The sequence below is a fragment of the Calidris pugnax genome, unplaced genomic scaffold (assembly GCF_001431845.1).
Source record: "Calidris pugnax isolate Ruff unplaced genomic scaffold, ASM143184v1 scaffold41, whole genome shotgun sequence".
In the NCBI taxonomy this organism is placed as follows: Eukaryota; Metazoa; Chordata; class Aves; order Charadriiformes; family Scolopacidae; genus Calidris; species Calidris pugnax.
The window spans coordinates 6,330,879-6,349,377 of NW_015094509.1; the positions used below are offsets into that span (position 1 = coordinate 6,330,879).

At 41.7% G+C, this 18,499-nt stretch overlaps 1 protein-coding gene across 2 annotated transcripts in view; it reads right to left on the reverse strand.

The window, feature by feature from the left end:
* Nucleotides 1-18,499, reverse strand: part of TMEM55A (transmembrane protein 55A) — a 25,356-nt gene that overhangs the window by 6,336 nt on the left and 521 nt on the right. Inside the window, exons 2-5 of one of the 2 annotated variants that reach the window (XM_014965639.1) lie at nt 12,796-12,941; nt 11,301-11,407; nt 9,416-9,539; nt 3,020-3,072 (exon numbers count right to left, since the gene is read on the reverse strand). In XM_014965639.1, coding sequence (XP_014821125.1) covers nt 3,020-3,072; nt 9,416-9,539; nt 11,301-11,407; nt 12,796-12,941 — 430 coding nt within the window. Of the gene's footprint in view, nt 1-3,019; nt 3,073-9,415; nt 9,540-11,300; nt 11,408-12,795; nt 12,945-18,499 lie in introns of both variants that reach the window. The other variant, XM_014965638.1, reaches the window with a different exon arrangement.

Here is an 18,499-nt window from a genome sequence, read left to right on the forward strand (position 1 = left end):
CAAACAAAGAAAAGTATGTCACAAAATAATACATTTGTGACCACAATGGCAACAGGTAGATGGGATTAAAAACAAACTAGAAACCCAAGACCCTGTTTTCCCCAACATCCAGATCTGAAAGATTCCTTTATTTCTGCACTCTGGGCACCATCGCTTTATTTTCACTGAACATTGTTTCATTATTGACCTTTTCTGTATAAAAACTCCTAACAGCCCCTGCAGTTTTACAAGGCATTCTTCACATGAAGATCTAGTCTCCGTCAACCAAACACGTGGTCACAAGCAAGCTGTCTGCAGAGATTCACTGCACTTTTGAAAATGTTTGAAACAAAAATCATAAAAGTTACTCGACAATCTGAATCACAGAATCACAGAATCTTCTAGGTTGGAAGGGACCTTAAAGATCATCTTGTCCAACCGTCAACCTAACTGACAAAAATAGACACCCACACAACAAACAAGGAGCATCATCACTAAACCAGACCTCCCAGCACTACATCAACCCGTCTTTTGAACACCTCCAGGGATGGTGCCTCAACCACCTCCCTGGGCAGCCCATTCCAATGCCTGAGACCCCTTTCAGTGAAAAAATTTTTCCTAATATCCAGCCTGAACCTCCCCTGGTGCAACTTGAGGCCATTTCCTCTTGTCCTGTCGCCTGTGACTTGAGAAAAGAGACCGACCCCCATCTCTCTACACCCTCCTTTCAGGGAGTTGTAGAGAGCAATAAGGTCTCCCCTCAGCCTCCTCTTCTCCAGGCTGAATAACCCCAGCTCCCTCAGCCTCTCCTCATAAGACTTATTCTCCAGACCCCTCACCATCTTTGTCGCCCCTCTCTGAAAGTCTCAGCTGTTTTCTTCCTGCCGTTTGCCTGTCTCCAGGATCCTTTTTTTCAGTGACAACCATCAACTGAGTCAACAGAAGGAATGAATAGTTTTGCGTCTGACTAGTCAGCTACTAATGAAAGAAGTTTTGCATTAATAAACTGAAATAAAAGCCCCCACATCCCTTCAGGCTGCTCAGCGACAGGTACCATGACTTCTGACAGAGGGCTGATAGGCAGCAGCAGGTCACTGCGGTCATTTATTCCTCCATCATGACTCCCAGCTCTGCCTCACCCATGCTGTGCCCTAAATCCATGCATTAGAAATGTTTATGCTGCTGGATGCGCAGAGCTCCTGACCATCGTGTCTCAAAGGCAGGAAGACACCAAGCAACTCCTTCCAAGTTGAATTACAATATTCCAGAGTTCGCATCCTCAGCCCAAGGGCAAAAATGCCTATTTGTTAAAGTTTGGGTTGTATTAGAATCACAGAATGGTTAGAGTTGGGAGGGACCTTAAACATCATCCAGTTCCATCCCCCCTGCCATGGGCAGGGACACCTCCCACCAGACCAGGTTGCTCCAAGCCCCATCCAGCCTGGCCTTGAACCCCTCCAGGGATGGGGCATCCACAGCTTCTCTGGGCAACCTGTTCCAGTGTCTCACCACCCTCACAGCAAAGAATTTCTCTCTGGTATCTCATCTAAATCTTCCCCTTTTCCAATTTCAAACCATTACCCCTTGTCCCGTCACTTCCTGACAGAGTCCCCCCCCATTCAGAGCTGCTCTGGTTTTATTACATGTTTTGCACTACAGACAAAAATACGAAGAAATCCTTACACTCCAGCCAGATTTTAAAATACAAGCAACATAAATCACAAGACGACAGACCAAAAGATCACACGGTATGACTTTTTGGACTGTTGTCTGGAGTGGGGTTTATTTTGTTGTTGTTGGAGTTGGGTTTCTGGCTTGTTTTCTGTTGTTGTTTTTCTTAAGCTTAAACAGCAAATCATTTTGTACCTAAGGAGAGCCAAGAGAAAAGCTGAGGTCATTTATCAAGTGTGACATGATAAAATATAAAATATAGTGGCAATTAGCTTAAAAAAAATAAAAACAAACCAAACCACTAAACACCAGCCTGAACTGAAAAGACTGAAAAAGAAACCTGAAAAGCAATTACCATCAGTGAAACCAGCCCTGCAAAGCAGCATCTCCTCAAGACCCTGACTTTGACCTACACAAACTAGAAGACACTCACTGCTCCTCCACACCCCCTCAGCCACACTCCGGAGGTGAAATGTGCCACCACACTGACTTCTGTATCAAATAGTCCAGGAAAAAGATGTCAATCAGTGCTGAAGGCCAGGCCATGCCCAACACCCATGATGCATTTATCCCACTTGCCTATCAAAGGAAGATAAATATTGAAATAAGCAGGACAAGAAAGTCTCCGAAGCAATATTTTTTAAGTCTTACTTCTCACTCTGTGGTTGAGATTCCTCACAAATTTAAAGTACGTTGGCAGCGTAGCTCGTAACAACACTTCAAACCCAGTATTCCTCACCCCAGGTAAGAAAGGCCAAGCAAATACTCAAAAAGCCCCAAACCAAACCCAACACGTAAAAAACTCTTCCAGTTCTTGTCTTCTATTTCTCCTTCTTACTGAAGTAATAGCAAGTGAGTAGACAAGCTCTTCCACAATAATTCATAAACGCTAAACAAGCAAAGGCATGAAGACAATCCTTAACACAAGTTAATTGTTGAGTTTATGAAATCAGTAAAACCTCTTTCAGATTAAGATTATTTCCTTCCCAACTTTTACAATAAGCTGATTCCAGTTCTACATTTAAATACAACATGTGATTAACTGCGCGAAGTGGTAAAATTTCAAGGACATAAGTTGTTAATTTTAGCAACCCATTCCTGTCTATTGTTAGCAGCTTATTTTTACCTCTAGCAATTCAATCGGAGAATTCTGATAAATGCAGGTTGGATTTGTCGAAGTTACTGATTTGTGCATAAAGAGTGGAGAATTGACATGCACATTACATGCTCTTAAGCCTTGAAATTCAGGTGAGCACAGCAAAACAATCAGCACAGCAGACACTTTTTAACTCCAAAGACTTTTCACGGAATAAACACCGGCAACTTATTGAACAGTTAATTTTCATCACCTTGCTTTCAGAGAACTTACATTTTTTTGCAGTGTGGGCATTTTGCTAGCGTGTTAAACCTCAGTTCCATCCACTGTAAAAAGAAAAAAAAAAAAAAAAAAAAAAAAAAAAAAAGAATAAAAAGGTTGAAAAACTGGCCTGAGAAAAACATTTGTTGTATTTCATGCTACATGTCACTGTGAAAACATTTTGCTTCTCAGGCTTTCTCTGCCTTGTTTCTTGCTTTCACCCATAAACTGGGATGCCCTTTTGACAGTGGCAACGTCGGACTGGGATTTCCATGTGGACATTTCCCATGACTTGCTGTAGTATTCCAGGATTCGCTTGACGTCATGTGGTTCCACCCCCACGTGCATTATGGGCAACATAATATTCATACAGTTTTTTTCCTCTTCCTTCCATGACTATGAACATGCCAGGAATCAAAATAAACGTCTTTTTAATTTGGCACAATTACAGAGAGATGCAGTTTCCCGTCTTTTCCCAACCCTTGCATCATTTGTAAAAACTAAGTGTGCAGGGAAAGATTAGCTAAAGAGTATTTTAGAAAGTTGATTACTTGGTAAGTTTTATAAATATAAAATAGAGAAAATTATTGGCTAGTTACGTGATATTTTAATAAGGTGGTATATAAACTGTACCTGGTGTGGTCACACACTAACCTGGCAAACAGCCTTGGTGGAACTAATGCCTAGAACCACCTCAACCAGAGGGTACAGAGTCATATACTCATTTAAAAACAGCAGCTTTTGTTAAGATTCATTCTGTGCTAATAGAAGTATTAAACAAGCATTTTAATTTTGTTTGCCTTGAACAAGGGGAATAAGATGATTGTTCTTTGCTCTGTGAGCAGTTACACTGTTAATTGCAGCTCCCTCCTGCTGCCTTTCTTAAGTGGAGGAAGTTAGCACAGTTTCTTGGCAGAATATAATTCTCCTCTCCCCTCCCCTCTTAATTTATTTAAAAAATCTACGTAAGCCCTTCTTAATTTATGTAAAAGTCACACTGCAAAGTACTAACATGGGAAGAAGCCACAGCACAGACCACCAATGCCTCCATTGGGAACCTCCCTATCTCTGTGAGAAATCAGGAGTCGGTCCCCCAAAGTGAATGGTGTTGTTTTAAGTGTTCCAAACCCCAAGGAAACATCAGAGCCCTGCCTGGAGCGGAGCACAGGACGCACTCACAGCACAGCACCACTTCAAACACTGCAAAGAAATTGATGGTTTTATGTGCAAAGGAAGAGGATGTGGCTTGCAATGCCTTGCCAGCACGAGCAGGTTTTGCTGTGAACAAGATTCTGATCTGTAATACTTAAGAGTGCATTTTCCTGCCTTTTGAAGGTCTCCCTCATTTTTATTTGCTTCTAATGGGGCTGATTCTCCATTAAGAAGAAACCCATCATTTTTTGCCTGGTTCTGAAGCATCCAGTTACAATACCAGTTACGTAGTTGTTCTTTAAGATGTGTTTACAGAGACTTGGCCAAACTGATTTAGCATAGTTGTATTTTATCCCTTAATCAAATGAAATCTGCTGAGCAATGCATTTAAGGAGCATTAATTCTACTTCCACATTCCTGCCAGAGTCTGCTATTTGCCTGCAGCCCTGTCAAAAACTACTGTTTCACTTAGTTCCACCCAGCAGAAGTGGGGTAAGGCCCAGTTGTCAGTAGCAGGGATGGAGACAGGCATCTTTCAGCTTTTTAAACTGCAATTCCAAAAATAGAAGCAAATCTAAATCCAGGACTTATGTTTTATGCATTTGTCATTCAACTTCACATCCGTACACTAGTTTTATTCCAGGGTAGGCAACTCCATTTCCAAAGCTACTCAATGATCTTTCTAGGCATTTATTTCATATTTCTGATCATTAGCCATAATTAGTAATGGATACAAACTCAAATGCACTTGGGCTCTGAATATTGATAGAAAAAAAGAGGCATTGAAAATCTGTTTTCACTGAGAGTTACCTGGAAGTAAGAGAAGAACTAACTGTTACGATGCCTTCCGTGCACATCAAAAATATTTGCAGAAAAAAAGCAAAAATGTAACAAAACATTTAAACTACAAGAATTCAGATCACAGCAGCACACTAGGAAAAGCTTATTTTCGTGCACATTCTAATTCTTGGAGTTTGGGTGGGTTTAACAAGTAGTTTAAAACATGGTTAAAGCTAGCATTTTCACTTGTATTCCTGAGTGATTTAAAGTACCTGATCTTGCTTCATGGCGTTAAGAAAACCTGAGGTCACAGTTTGTGTGAAATGTAGCTCCCTGTCAACAACACAAACTGTATTTTTCCCATTGAAAGAATATAATAAACAACAGCCCAAATCCCTGGTTCAATGTACTGAAACAGATACAGATTTCAGAGCTCTTAAATGTTTCGACTGTGGATAAAGACAGACATCCATCAAGGGATTTACTAGAAGAATATGTCAAACTTTTTTGTCCTTCTGAGCCTCAAATAGTTCTCAATGCATTCAATAAAAGACAGAGGAAAAAAAAAAAAGAGACATATATACACACACATCCCTACATAGAACTGCTTCTGCCAAAAAAAACTTTCCCTCCACTCCCCTCATGTCCTTTGGGAGAGCAAAATACTTCTGCAGATTAAAACATTTATTAGTTTTCCAGAGAACTTAAAAGTCCCTTCTATTCAATTATTCTAGAAGGAATATTTTTCATACTTGATTAGTTTTAAAAAAAAAAACCATGTAAAATTGACCGAGCACAACTGGCAAACTGCAGTGCTTCCCCTACAGCCTGTGGCTCACACAGCTTCTTGTCCTGGAGGGTCTCTCTGACAGCGGGGGGACAGGGACAGGGCCATCCCCCCACCCTCTGCCACCATTTCCCAAGCCAACTGGGCCTCGACAGCCACAAATCATCTGGGTCACAGGGCCCTGGGAGAAGGGTTGCAGGGAATGAAAAAAAAGCCCAAAAAAAAGCCCAAACCAGGTCAGGCTGCGATTCAGTGGGACAGGCCCACTCTCGGCCTGGCCTCCCTTTTCTATTCTACTGCTTATCTGAACTCCAAATCTGCTATCAACAGTGCAAACCTTAACACAGAAAAGACTCCTATTGGGTTACCAAGGAGAAAAAAAAAAAAAAATATCTGATGAACAAAACGTGAATAACTAGAGATAGTTCAGCTCCAGGATCACTTCAGTACTAAGGCATTCTCCCAGCTGAGGCAGAGAAACTTGGAAGCTCTCCACAGCATGGAGCATGCTTTTAAGAACTTGGAAAAAACACCCCCCCACGTTGAAAAGGCAGGGAAAGCACAGCTCATGCTTATGCTTTCATATGGCAAAAAAAGAAATTCTTAGAAAGGTGGTGAACAAGTTGACAGTCTTAAAAGAACACAGAACAAGCAACTGACAATTTGACTTTTCCACTCCAGGGATTCTAGCTCTGTTTGTCTATTTTATTTATTGTTTAACTGCCAGGTTAAGTAAAAGAGATAGAGTCATAGACTGGTTCAGGTTGGAAGGGACCTTAAAGATCATCCAGTTCCAACCCCCTGCCATGGGCAGGGACACCTCCCACCAGACCAGGTTGCTCCAAGCCCCATCCAGCCTGGCCTTGAACACCTCCAGGGATGGGGCATCCAAAAATTTCTCTGGGCAACCTGTTCCAGTGTCTCACCACCCTCACTGTAAAGAATTTCTTCCTAATATCTCATCTAAAATCTTGATCAGGAAGCTGCTGGAAAGAGTTGCTGAGAGACGCATCTAGCATGACATATTTGCTTTACAATGTGGAAATATCAAAGGGCAGAAATACCCTCACAGAAGCAGAGTTTCCAGGCTGGCTAAAGCACTTTTTTTTTTTCTTTTCTGCTCACTCTCAAACCTAAGGAATTTCCTGATTTTTCTCAACTAAAATTTTTATTTGCAGACTCTCAAACTTTGTAACGGGAAAAGGTAGAAGCAAAAGAGCTGTGGGAAAGCTGTGTAGTGTGAAAAAAAAAAAAAATTGTTTCTTGATAATTCAGCATAAAAGAATACAAGCTTCAAACTTCTAATGATTTTGAGGGTTTCTTTTCAACGTACCACAAAGTGGTAAACTCGTCTTACTGGCAGGCAGGACTATGAAGTTCAAAAGGATGCAGTTCCCTAAAGCACTCATCAGATCTGAAGTCACACACAAATGCAAAGTAAGAAAACGCAGCCCTTTAGGGCATCATCTGGTAGTTATGGGCAAAATGAGCCTTTATGGGTTTGGGGTTCCTTCCCTCCCCCATTACGTTCACCTAAAGAAGTTCATAGTGTAAACTACAGAATTAATTTGGGCTACACTTGCAGAAAGAGAATAGGGGACACAGACGAATGAAACTCTCATGCTTATGAAATCCCCCAAAGCCAGGCCAATGGTTCAGCAATGAGAGTTTTACTTCATAACACTGTCCCTAATAAAAAAAAAATTAAAAATCACATAGTAGTGATAGTCTTTTGTGTTAAGACGTGCCATTAAAACTTAATACTATAACTGTTCTACAGCACTGCTTTTGCCTGGGCAGCTTTAAAGCTCTGCTAAAAAGCATAATTGCATTACAAAATTAAATTATGACTCTGTATCAAACTACAGTGTTCATGCAAGTACTTAGCTGTTTGTAAAATGCTACTTTAAAAAAAAAATACACTAAAAGAAAAGGCAACCTTTAATAAGATTCCTGGTTTAGAATATATAGTTGAGATGGCCTTTTTCTTCCATAGATCCTGTAGTTTTCTGTTAGTTACATTATTCTGTATTGCATACAATGTTCTCACTAGTTAAGGTAACAGAGAGACTTGCATTGAAAAACAAAAAAGCAAACAACACCCACTCCAGCTATCTCCAGTATCTCCAGTTACAGACTACTTTTCTTCAGCAAGAGTTATAATAGAAGTATATTTTTTTTTAATATATGGGCAGAATTGGTAGATAGAATATTTCTCAAACATCTAATGGTTTCTCAGATAGTATATTACCTGTAAATTCATAATCAAATCCCTAGCTCACCTTTAAAAAAAAAAAAAAAAGAGCCATCTGCTGCTCTTTGCATTCCCCCATCTACTGTAGCAGTTAACCCACAATAGCACAGCTGGATCACACACTGATCCATAAACCTGAAGTAAACATTTGAAGGCACAAGACTATTCCATTATGGAGCCTACCACAAGTGAATCCTTCTCTCACTGCTGACAGAAGCCAACATGGAGCACCATCCCCTCCCCACTTTCACAAAATGCCCTTGAGTATTCTCCTTCCATCCAAGTGCATCGCCTTCTCTGTAGATACTCAAAACCTGCCTGGATGTGTTCCTGTCCAACCTGCTCCAGGTGGACCTGCTTTGGCAAAGGGGGTGGACTAGATGATTTCCAGAGAGTCCTTCCAACCCCTACCATTCTGTGATTCTCTGACCTTTCTGTATCTTACAATCCTTTGTTTCAGGAACATAACACCACTCTGGTGACAGTGCAGGTCCTTCAGCTGTACCACTTATCTTAGCCATTTCCCATCACTCACAAACCTGATAAACATTCAAGCACCACAAGATGATGAAACTAAGGCTAACTTCCTTGCATATTGCACAGAACCTTCCTAAGTCAAAATTCAAGTATGGCAGGCCCTTATAGAATCATAGAATGGTTAGAGTTGGAAGGGACCTTAAAGATCATCCAGTTCCAACCCCCCTGACCTGGGCAGGGACACCTCCCACCAGACCAGGTTGCTCCAAGCCCCATCCAGCCTGGCCTTGAACCCCTCCAGGGATGGGGCAGCCACAGCTTCCCTGGGCAAGCTGTTCCAGTGCCTCACCACCCTCACAAGAAATAATTTCTGTCTGGTATCTAATCTAAATCTCCCCTCTTCTAATTTAAAACTATTACCCCTTGTCCTGTCACTACAATGTAAAAAGCTGCAAACCATTTGACAGAAAAAAAGAGTATTCTTGTGTCCTTTCAATTCAAAAAACAAGATCAACTGTCAGCTGCACACGTAACCCAGGATCTCCAGTTGTGTACCAACTGACAGACAGGCTGATGTCAAGTGCTGTAATGAAGAGCTGTCAGGGGTCCACACAGCAATGGTGGAACTGCTCTCCCAGCCACTGCAGAACCCAACCATCACTGCAAGCCTCAGCAGAACCTGGAAGAGTACTTCCTTTTCCATCACCACACACTCTCACGTGGCTAAGCAATAAGACTGACTTTGGGCTTTGCACAAAAAGACTGTTCAAGTTCTCTGGAAACGTGTGTAGAGATAACATACAGACCATACGTCCACAGCAACATGAGCACAGAGGCTTTTGTTCCTCAGTGATGCCACAGAGTGAGGCAATATGCTCTCAGAAGCGATTACAACAAATAGCTTGAGGGACAGCACAGCGAGCTGAGGAGGAGGAGGAGGATCTGGTGCTTTACTTACAAGGAAGGTGTTTCCACAGTGCCCGCACACCACTCGAGTGCCGTCTGGTTGAACTGGCAAGGCAGGCTGAGCTGGCTGCTCTTCTGGGATCAGCATTACTGGACCGAGAGTAATGATGCGTCTACTGCGTTAAGAACATTAGATGCACAACGTAATTAAGCCAGCAACAGAGAAGGACGACGGCGTTTGAGCCATTAGCTCAGTCACTACCAAACATTTTACACTTTTAAACTATAATCTGCTTTTTAAACAGATGATGCACCCAGTTTTGGTCTCCCTCCAAAGTGTTTTCCTTTTCGGTTTTGAAAACATTCTCCTTCACTGTAAGATCAGCCATTCAAGCCAGAACCCTGTAGAGATCAAAGACTTGCCATCGTGTGGCAGAAACACTCCTCAGGAAAATGACATCTTAACCCCCAGGCTGAGCAAACCCATGGACTGGAATGCACATACCCACGTGAAACATGTAGAAAGGGTAAGGACTCTTCCATAACCTGGCTCTCCTGCCCACACCACTAACAACCACGTCAATATAAGGTGCATGCCCACATTTCTACTGGTAAAAATTCCACTCAAATGGAGTGAATTAAAGAAGAAAACCACCCCAGGTTGACTAAATGCAATCAGTTTACTTTAAAAAAAAAAAAAAACCCACACAAAAAACCAAACCAGTTTGTAAGTATTTGCTTTTATCTTCAATGTGTTTCCAGTTTAATTATACAATTTGTCTGTCCAAAATGACAGTACCCAATTAACCAACTCAAAGCAGACTGAGCCTAGCATGAAAAACATAAAAGGAAAAATGAAACATTATTCAAACTGCAATGCACCTCTCCCCATATACAACCAAATTTATATTCTGGGTGGCCTCTCTTTAATCCGGAACCTTCTATTTAGGGCACACTCCCAACTCTCTCCTTCAAAATAGCCTATATATTTATCTTCTTAGAAGATAAGCAAAATTAGGGTATCTTAGGGAAACCGCTGAGATATATGCTTTTGAAATTATTTTAATAAAATGAAGGAGTTTCTGATGCAGCTGGTTACCAATCATGAGACCTATTACAACTGAAGTATCCCATGAACATTTTTTCACTCTGACAAAATATTTGGAATGTTCTAAAGTTTTCCCCAACACTGCATTAGTGTGTTTTTTTTTAAAAACAAAACAAAACAAAACAACAACCCAAAGTCTTAAACTGTGTTTCAAAAGCAGAACAGCCAACAGACTGGTGACTAGGGCACTAGGTGCTGTAGAGCTTTCCTTCAAGTAGCTGTAGATCTAGCCTTCAACTCATGAGCAAATGACTCCTACCCCACCGGGATCTTGACACTCTAAGCCCAAGAGTAAGAACACACACTGTGGCAATCGCACTTATTCCTGCTGGAACAAATGTGTAAGTTAAATTTCAGAGCCAAAAGGAGACTGAAAACTCAGTGTAACAAAGAAGGGAGGACAGGACTGAAGCCAACCTACTGCTCCCTCTCCTGTTTCATTCTTAAGACTCCACTTGGAACCAGGCAAAGCGAGCAACCTGTTTACAGTAATTAAGTTGGCAAGAAATTGTGAATGTTAAGTCCCAGAAACAAGATGTTATTTTCTCCTCCATTGCTCTTTATACCATTTCTTCCTTAAAATGTAGCTAAAATGGAAAACATTTGAGACTACAACTAAGCAGAAAAGAATCATTTTTTTCCTCTTTAATCTTAAAAAAAGAAATTCAAAATTGAGACTACCACAACCTATCTGTGCAGTAATTCAGTAACGCTCTGTGAGTGTACATGTACAGAAGCACAGGCTTGAGCCTCTTTTAGTTTTAAATACTCAATGCAACACTGCTTTAAAGAAAACTATCTCAAGGCACTTACAGCTTTTTATTCTTACCAGTTTGGTCTTGGGCAGCCTATTTTCCGAGACGTATCCTTACAGATAAGGAGACAATTACATTGACATCTAACATACTTCTTCCCCGAAGGAGGGTTTTTGATTGGCTAAACAAAAAAAAAAAGCACCACCAGAGAACACACATCAGAAGTCATGGTAATTCACTTTTTTCCTCATAACAGTATGACAAAGCAGAACAACTTCAGTGGCAAATTCTTGCTAACAGAGAAATACAGTTCCTCTTACAGAGGAAACGGGAAAGTCAAGACAAAAGTGGAAGTTTTCTCTCTCTGCACGGAGAAAGAAGTGCAGATTTCCTCGCTAGAACAAAAAGAGATCCTGCAAACTAACAGAAAAAAACAATAATATTTTAGCAACGAATTCAAGACTTCAGTTATTTTTTAACGTGTGAGCTTAAGTAGTGATATTTTTTAAAAAAAACAGTCAAAACATCAAGAAAGCCTCCTTGCCTGGTACAATGGCTTTATTCAACAGTGAAAGGATCACAGTCTGTTTCTCAGGCACTAAGAGAATACGTAGCCATCGCTGAACTGTAATCTCACTTTAAATGGGACTGAAATCATCTTTCTCCAAGCTGGGACTCAAGTTTCTGGGTCCCTTTCATACAGCAAATCACAAGTCTCAAAAGCTGCAAGATACTTTGTTTGGCCTGAAACATTATATATTACCATGGAAAGTGAGTATTAACCACAGGTTCTCTACTCTCGCTTGCAAGTGGAAAAAAAAAAAATATACATGAGTGTTTTCCTGCAGATTTAAGGCTTCCTGTTTTCTGGACATAATTTAATTTAAAGTTCTTTTCATTAAATAAATCCAAACCAGTCTTTTTCATGCAAATGCCCCCAGTAGCTGTGGAGTGCTGCGGTACCAGATCCCAAAACTAACACTGGCAGGAAGGGGAAAAAAAAAAAAAAAAAGAAAAAAAAAGGCAAGAGGCCAAAAGCTGAAGACTTTAATTAAGAGAAGGGGAGGAGGAGCCAAAAGGTCTGTGATCACTGGAACAGAACCTACAATTTCTGCATTTCAAAACTGTTGTGTTGTGGTTTGTTAGCAAGCTAACATATTGACTGAGTAGTACTGCAGGAGGAAAGCACACATCCAGGGAAAGGTGTGGATGAGGTTTTTTGTTTTTTCCATTCTTAAAATAATTCAATTCTTCATTTCATTACCCTTCTTTACAGAAGCATAATTACTTAAACCTTTGCTGTGTGTCCTCTGCCTCAGAAGGACACATCCTGCATAGCCTGGACAATGCAAAGATCCATTCTAATTGCTTATGACCATCCTTGTGCCAGCCACCCTTGAACATCTACACTATCAGCCAGCTGTGCTGAGAGGTCCTTTGGAGGATGGTGGGAAAGGACTCACCCACTCTAAGTGAGGACATCAGCTCTACCAAGGATGCACTCCAACATCCCCCCACCTCCCTCCACAAAAAGAAAAGGGTTAAAAAAAAAATATATATCCATTTTACCGTAGCTTCATTGCAAACTGTGCACTTAACAACGTGTTGGTGTAGCTTGCCATCCAAGTTGATGAGCGACTGGCACACACGGCAGTTTATTACGGGAACACCGCTGGCATCCGGGCTCGCAATGGCAGTGTACGGAGGAGGAAGCTCTGCTGCAAGAGATCAGGAAATCTCAATTAAAAAAACCAACCAGGGAATCCTAAAACACCGTCAGCAAACATAGTCTCTAACAGTCACAGCCTCAAAAAAACCCAAAGTATTTATAAAAAAAAAAAAATCTGAGTAAATAATTACCATAAACGTAAGACAAACGTAAGTTTTCTTTCCTCTTCCCCACAACTTCTTTGTATGCCAACATCAACTTCATGTAGTTGTACATAAAGCACACCAGCAACATAAACACACCATAAATAGCCCCAGAAAAGTAGATCAGATAAAAGGCTTGTGGATGCAACTTTAATTTCAAACCAGCTTTTTGCAGACTTTAGAAAAGGGAGGAAAAAAAACCCAACGCGATGCCATTACAGATTAGCAGCAATGAGAGACTGGCTTCTGAAGGAAAAAAAAAAAGAGCAGAAGATACAACAAGAGACAATGTAGACAGAAGAACCATCACCAGCATTTACAAATACCAGGAGAGACTGAAACATAGTCAACTATTTACCTTATGGTATCAACTACTACAGGTAAGAACACAGAAAAGTTCTGTTAAGGATTAACAGGTCTTGAATGGGAAGTGGTGTAAATGGCTTCTTTTTTGAGTGCTACAACAGCAGATTTATGCTATCTCGAAGAAAAAAAAAGATGAACTGAACCATCAGAGCTTCTGCTTGCAAGGGTTCCAAATATTTCTGTTGTCCAAGATCCAAATCACGGATGCACAAGGACTTTTTAAGTCACTTAAGACAGGGTAACACAAAGGAGAGGACAGTGGCCTCAGGCCCACATGGAAGAGCAGATTTCGGCTTCGCCGGTCCTGAGCCCACGGCAAATCGGGGAGGAAACACTCAGGAGCCTTCTCAGCTTAAGAATCCATGGAATGAAAACAATTCAACACAGCAACCTCTCACAAGCTTATTACCACAATCATTTGGCACGTAGCAGCACCGGTTTTTATTTCATCGAGTAGTTCAGGGTTCTTCAGGTAAGCAAACAGGGAATGGGCATATTTAGTAGTTCACAGTTAACTTTTTTATTTAATACTAATAATTTGAAACGATTAGCCTCGGACTTCAATAAATGATTTCATCATTACATCCAAGCAGCTAACAAGCTCTTGTGGGAAGCACTGAGAGATCAACCTACTTTCAGAGCAGTATCTGCTGGAGGGGTCGTGAGGGAAAATCATGGGCTGCTATCAAAGCTGACAAGCCCAAGTCTGTAAGAAAGCACCCATCACTCCTTCACTAAAGTGAATGTCATAAAGCTGGAGGGATCTAAGAAACCCTGCCAGCCCTTCAGGTCCAAAAATCATCCCAAACCTTAGAAGCAGTGTTGCTGTTTGGTGCTCTCTCTCTCTTTGCTACTTAAGCCACAAACAATCTGGACCCATACTTGATTTTAACTCAGAGAGGCAGCAGAAGGAAGGTGGACACCTTGAGGGTCCCAGAATTACATACAATATACTTGAATTATTTCAGACACAAAAGAAAATTAACTTCTACGCAGCAATGCAATTCTGAAGTCATCACACAGAACTGATGGGCCATTACTTGAGCAAGTGAACTTTGCAACACCCTTAAGGAATACCAGGTAACTTAAAAGTGGTGTTCTGACTTTTTTCCGTTTCTGAAGGATCACATTCTGAGAAAATACAGCATCCAGTCAAAAATTTTGAAGAACAACAATATTTTGCAGTACCGTGATATCCTATTTTCAATACAAGGCTGCCACACGCAAGAGAGGAGATATTACAAGGTATTAGCAAACAAAACACACAGAAGATGAAACCCCAACCCTCAAAACATCCACTTCGGCAACTGGAAACAACCTCAAGCCTACTAGATCACTGCAGAAGCCAGGTTTGAGATGCGGATGATGGGAAGAGCAGTGTCTTAGCCACGAGTGGCCAAGTCAAGGCTGCAGCAGGGGGTTTTGGCCATAAGCTGGCTGCCCCACTGCTCCCACAGCCAGCAGCTGGCGGGCCTTCTGGCTGGGACAATAAAATGTCCAGCATGTCCAGCAGACCCAATACCAATCTCCCTGTCAAGACACCCCTACAGCTCAATCCCAGCTTTGAGGCTGCTTTTCTGAAAAGCAACAATCACGTTACAGATCTTCTTGGCTTTGTTCTCTCCAATTCAGGCGCGACTTCTCAACCGTATCAGCTGGGCACGGGGCAGCTGTACTAAGGAAAAGCAAACAGTACCTTGAAGGATACTAGGAAGGGAAGAGACACACACCCCAGCCTTTCAGCTTTCCACCAGCCTGGAGTATTTTGAGAATTGGCAACTACACCCTTCTAGACATTTATAATATTCTATACCCTACTTGTAAGCAACAGCCTACTTGTAAAATCCTGAGTGACTTTGGATTTTGAAAGCAGCAGAATGTTCTGTGTGAGCACCTACAGGCACCACCAACCACTTCTCCAGCCTCACTACTGGAGCTGCTCAGCTACCAGGTATTCCTGTCCTGCTGGCTCAGCAAACTGCAGATAGCGAGGGAATAATGGCTGCTTCTCAGAGCCGTGCTGCAGCAAATAACATTTGCTACAGGAGCAGAAACCCGGAGGTATCCTGGCACTGCAACCTCCATGCTTAAAGAAAAAGTGCATTTGGAAGAGCTCCAAAAAATAAACCAGCAAAAACCATCAAAATCAAGTTTAAAGAAAAGCATATTGGGGGGGCGGAGGGGGCAGGGTTGAAAATGAAACTAAAGGCATTGTCTCAGAGATGGCTGCTCATTACTTCTTAAATAAAAAGGTATCAAAGCACTTTAACAGATGTACTTTGGTAAGATTTTTTTTTTTTTTTTTTTGACAGTTTTAATTTCAGGCTAACTACAACATCTAAGGACAGCTCATAAAGCTCCATCATGTTGGATGTGACTGGGTGGTAGGAAAGTTTCAGGTACACACCAGGTGTTTCAGGACACATTTAATGAGAAACTGAATTTTCTGCTGCTGACATACCGAGGTTACAGCTTTATTATCACTCCTTCTTGAAAAAAAAAAAAATAATCTAATAATATATTAGTTCAGCAAGATAAGTAGAGTGCCCTGCCCTGCAGTACGTCTTGACTAACCTACAATTCCCTCCTTGCCCCCACAGGACAGTGATGCAGTGGAAGATACCACATAATTCAACCTCAGAAATTCCTCGTGGTGCTCACGCGCTTTCCTCCCTTGGCATTCAAAGGGCGGAAACAAGAGGGAACCACCTGCAGCTCACCTGGCTGAAAGAGAAATGAGTTTGTTTTGGGGTTTGTTTCGCTTATTTGTGCTTTGGTTTGTGGTGGTGTTTGTTTTTTTTTTTTTAAAAAGATTTTTTTTTTTATCCTGACCTGGGAGGGGGTGGGTAAGGGAAATAGAACATTTAGTGATTTATGTCAGAGAACTGAGAAAACTATGTTAAGAACTAAGAAAGCCTGAAAAAAAAAAAAAATAAACCCCCAAATGACAAAAGTGCTGAATAAGCACCTTACTATAGGGAGCAGCACTAATGGTCCCAACCTTTGTGTGAAAAGTCTAGTCTCAGCTGCAGAGGAGGGCTACTTTCCAACCATGGCCTCTCTAATTTAAAGCTCAGGATGACATATTGGGCACAGTAGATAATTACAGGGATAAATCTATTAATGCTCACACAGGTGGTAGTTTGGAGTGCACAGGGCTTCTTCCTCCTTCCTCTGCCTCCAGCTCCACACCAGTCAGGTGATGCTAAGCAAGGAAGTTCTGCAGAAAGGGGTTTTGAAGCAAAAGCCCATCACCTCACAAGAACTCTGCTTCCCTCTACGTCTAGAGCTGCGCTAGGGAGAGAGATACTGACTGCCTGTTAGCTAAAAACGTGGTTCAGCTCGCGTAGATCCTTTCACTAAGGATAACTGACAGGGCAAGGAAACTGGAGCTACCCCGACACACGCGACAGCTCCACAAAATTTTGTTTTGCAGATTATCTTTTTTAAGTCTTGAAGACCAGTTCTGAAGTGCTACCTAGTAAGCTTGCTCACGGATCGATCAAACAGGAGGAGATCCTCAACTTGTGAAGAGATGTCCGACATTTCAGAAAGCTCTATGGGTTCCTCCTCGCTTTTGGGAGCCACATGTCACCACCAGACCAGTTAACAAGAGTTCCAGGCAGGTGCTGAAGGTGCACCAGGACACAGCCACCAACTGAAACGAGCACTCAGAGTCCACCGTGTTTCCAGGTCATGAGTCTTACCCTGGCTTCAAACCAACGCGTTTTCATTATTTATTTTTTTTTAAATCTCCAAAGACCATTTTAAAAACGGATTGAAATGTATGCAAAAGTCATGGTTACAGGATAAGGACTACTAAGAACGAAACCAGTGACTTTAAACTGGATTTTTTTAAACTACAAAACTTAAGGGATGATGCCAATCCTACACCAAAACCCCCTGCTGTTTCTCAGGCCAGTGTTTGTGCAATTCGAATGAAAGTGAACAGTCAACATCAGCTACAGCACTAACAAAACATTTTCCTATCAAGGCAGAGAGGACTAGCTTTCCACGGGTTTCAATATTATTCAAAACAGAGAGATGCTCACTCAGAGCATTCTAGTTACATATGTAGTAAGACTACGCAATTACATAAAAATCCTTAAAAAAGGGCCAAGACACTGCAGCCAGTGAGATCAGGACTGTAATCTTACAGTTTAAATGCTACTGCTAGCAGAGCGACGCTAATCTTATTTAGTCTTGATTCCTTCAGCTTTCTCTTCCCCTTGCTTTATGCTCTAAAATGTTGAATTGGGGGGAAAAAATGAATCTATTAATGTATTTTGTAAACCTCCCGATTTATATATTCTAAGTAAAGTTTTTTTTCCACCTGCTTATTACATATTCATTATTGATCAACAAGATGATTTGCCTCAGACCGTAGAAGAAAGCTAATACCATATCTATCATTAAGCCACGATTCCAGATTTGTAACCGCAGCATCCGACTCGCTTTAAAAAAAAATAAAAAAACCCCAAAAAACAAAAAAACACCAAACCAATCTACAGCCAAAACCAGCTATGGCCTTGAAACGTATTTGCAAGGACATCCTAGTGGTTTTGGGCTCCCAACTGCCAGGCTGCACAGAGACCCTCTGGGGCTTCCATACCAGTGCCAGACCCGGGATAAGGCTTTTCCAGGGCCACCAGAGATAAAACAGGGATGGGGGTACCTTATTCTGCTCCGACACCCCCACTTGGGCTGTTCATAACTAAGCATCTTTTACTTAATCCTGCTCCTTAATTAAGGGGGGGGGGAACAACCCAACTCCCAACAATTACCTTGCAAGCTCCGGCATGCGAGTGAGTTATAATAAGCAGACCGGTCAGGGCTTGTTCTAGCACTGCAAACAATCATTTTAATTTTTAATATTTTTTTTTAATTCCCGCCCCCCCTCCCTCAGTCTCCTTCTGAAGAGTTCCCGCCGGAGCGGCCTACCCGGCCCTCAGCCGCCTTTACCTGTTGTTCCCCAGCTCGGCCCCCGCCGCCGGGGCACAGCCGGGGCTGCCCCCCCTCACCCTTCCCGTTACCC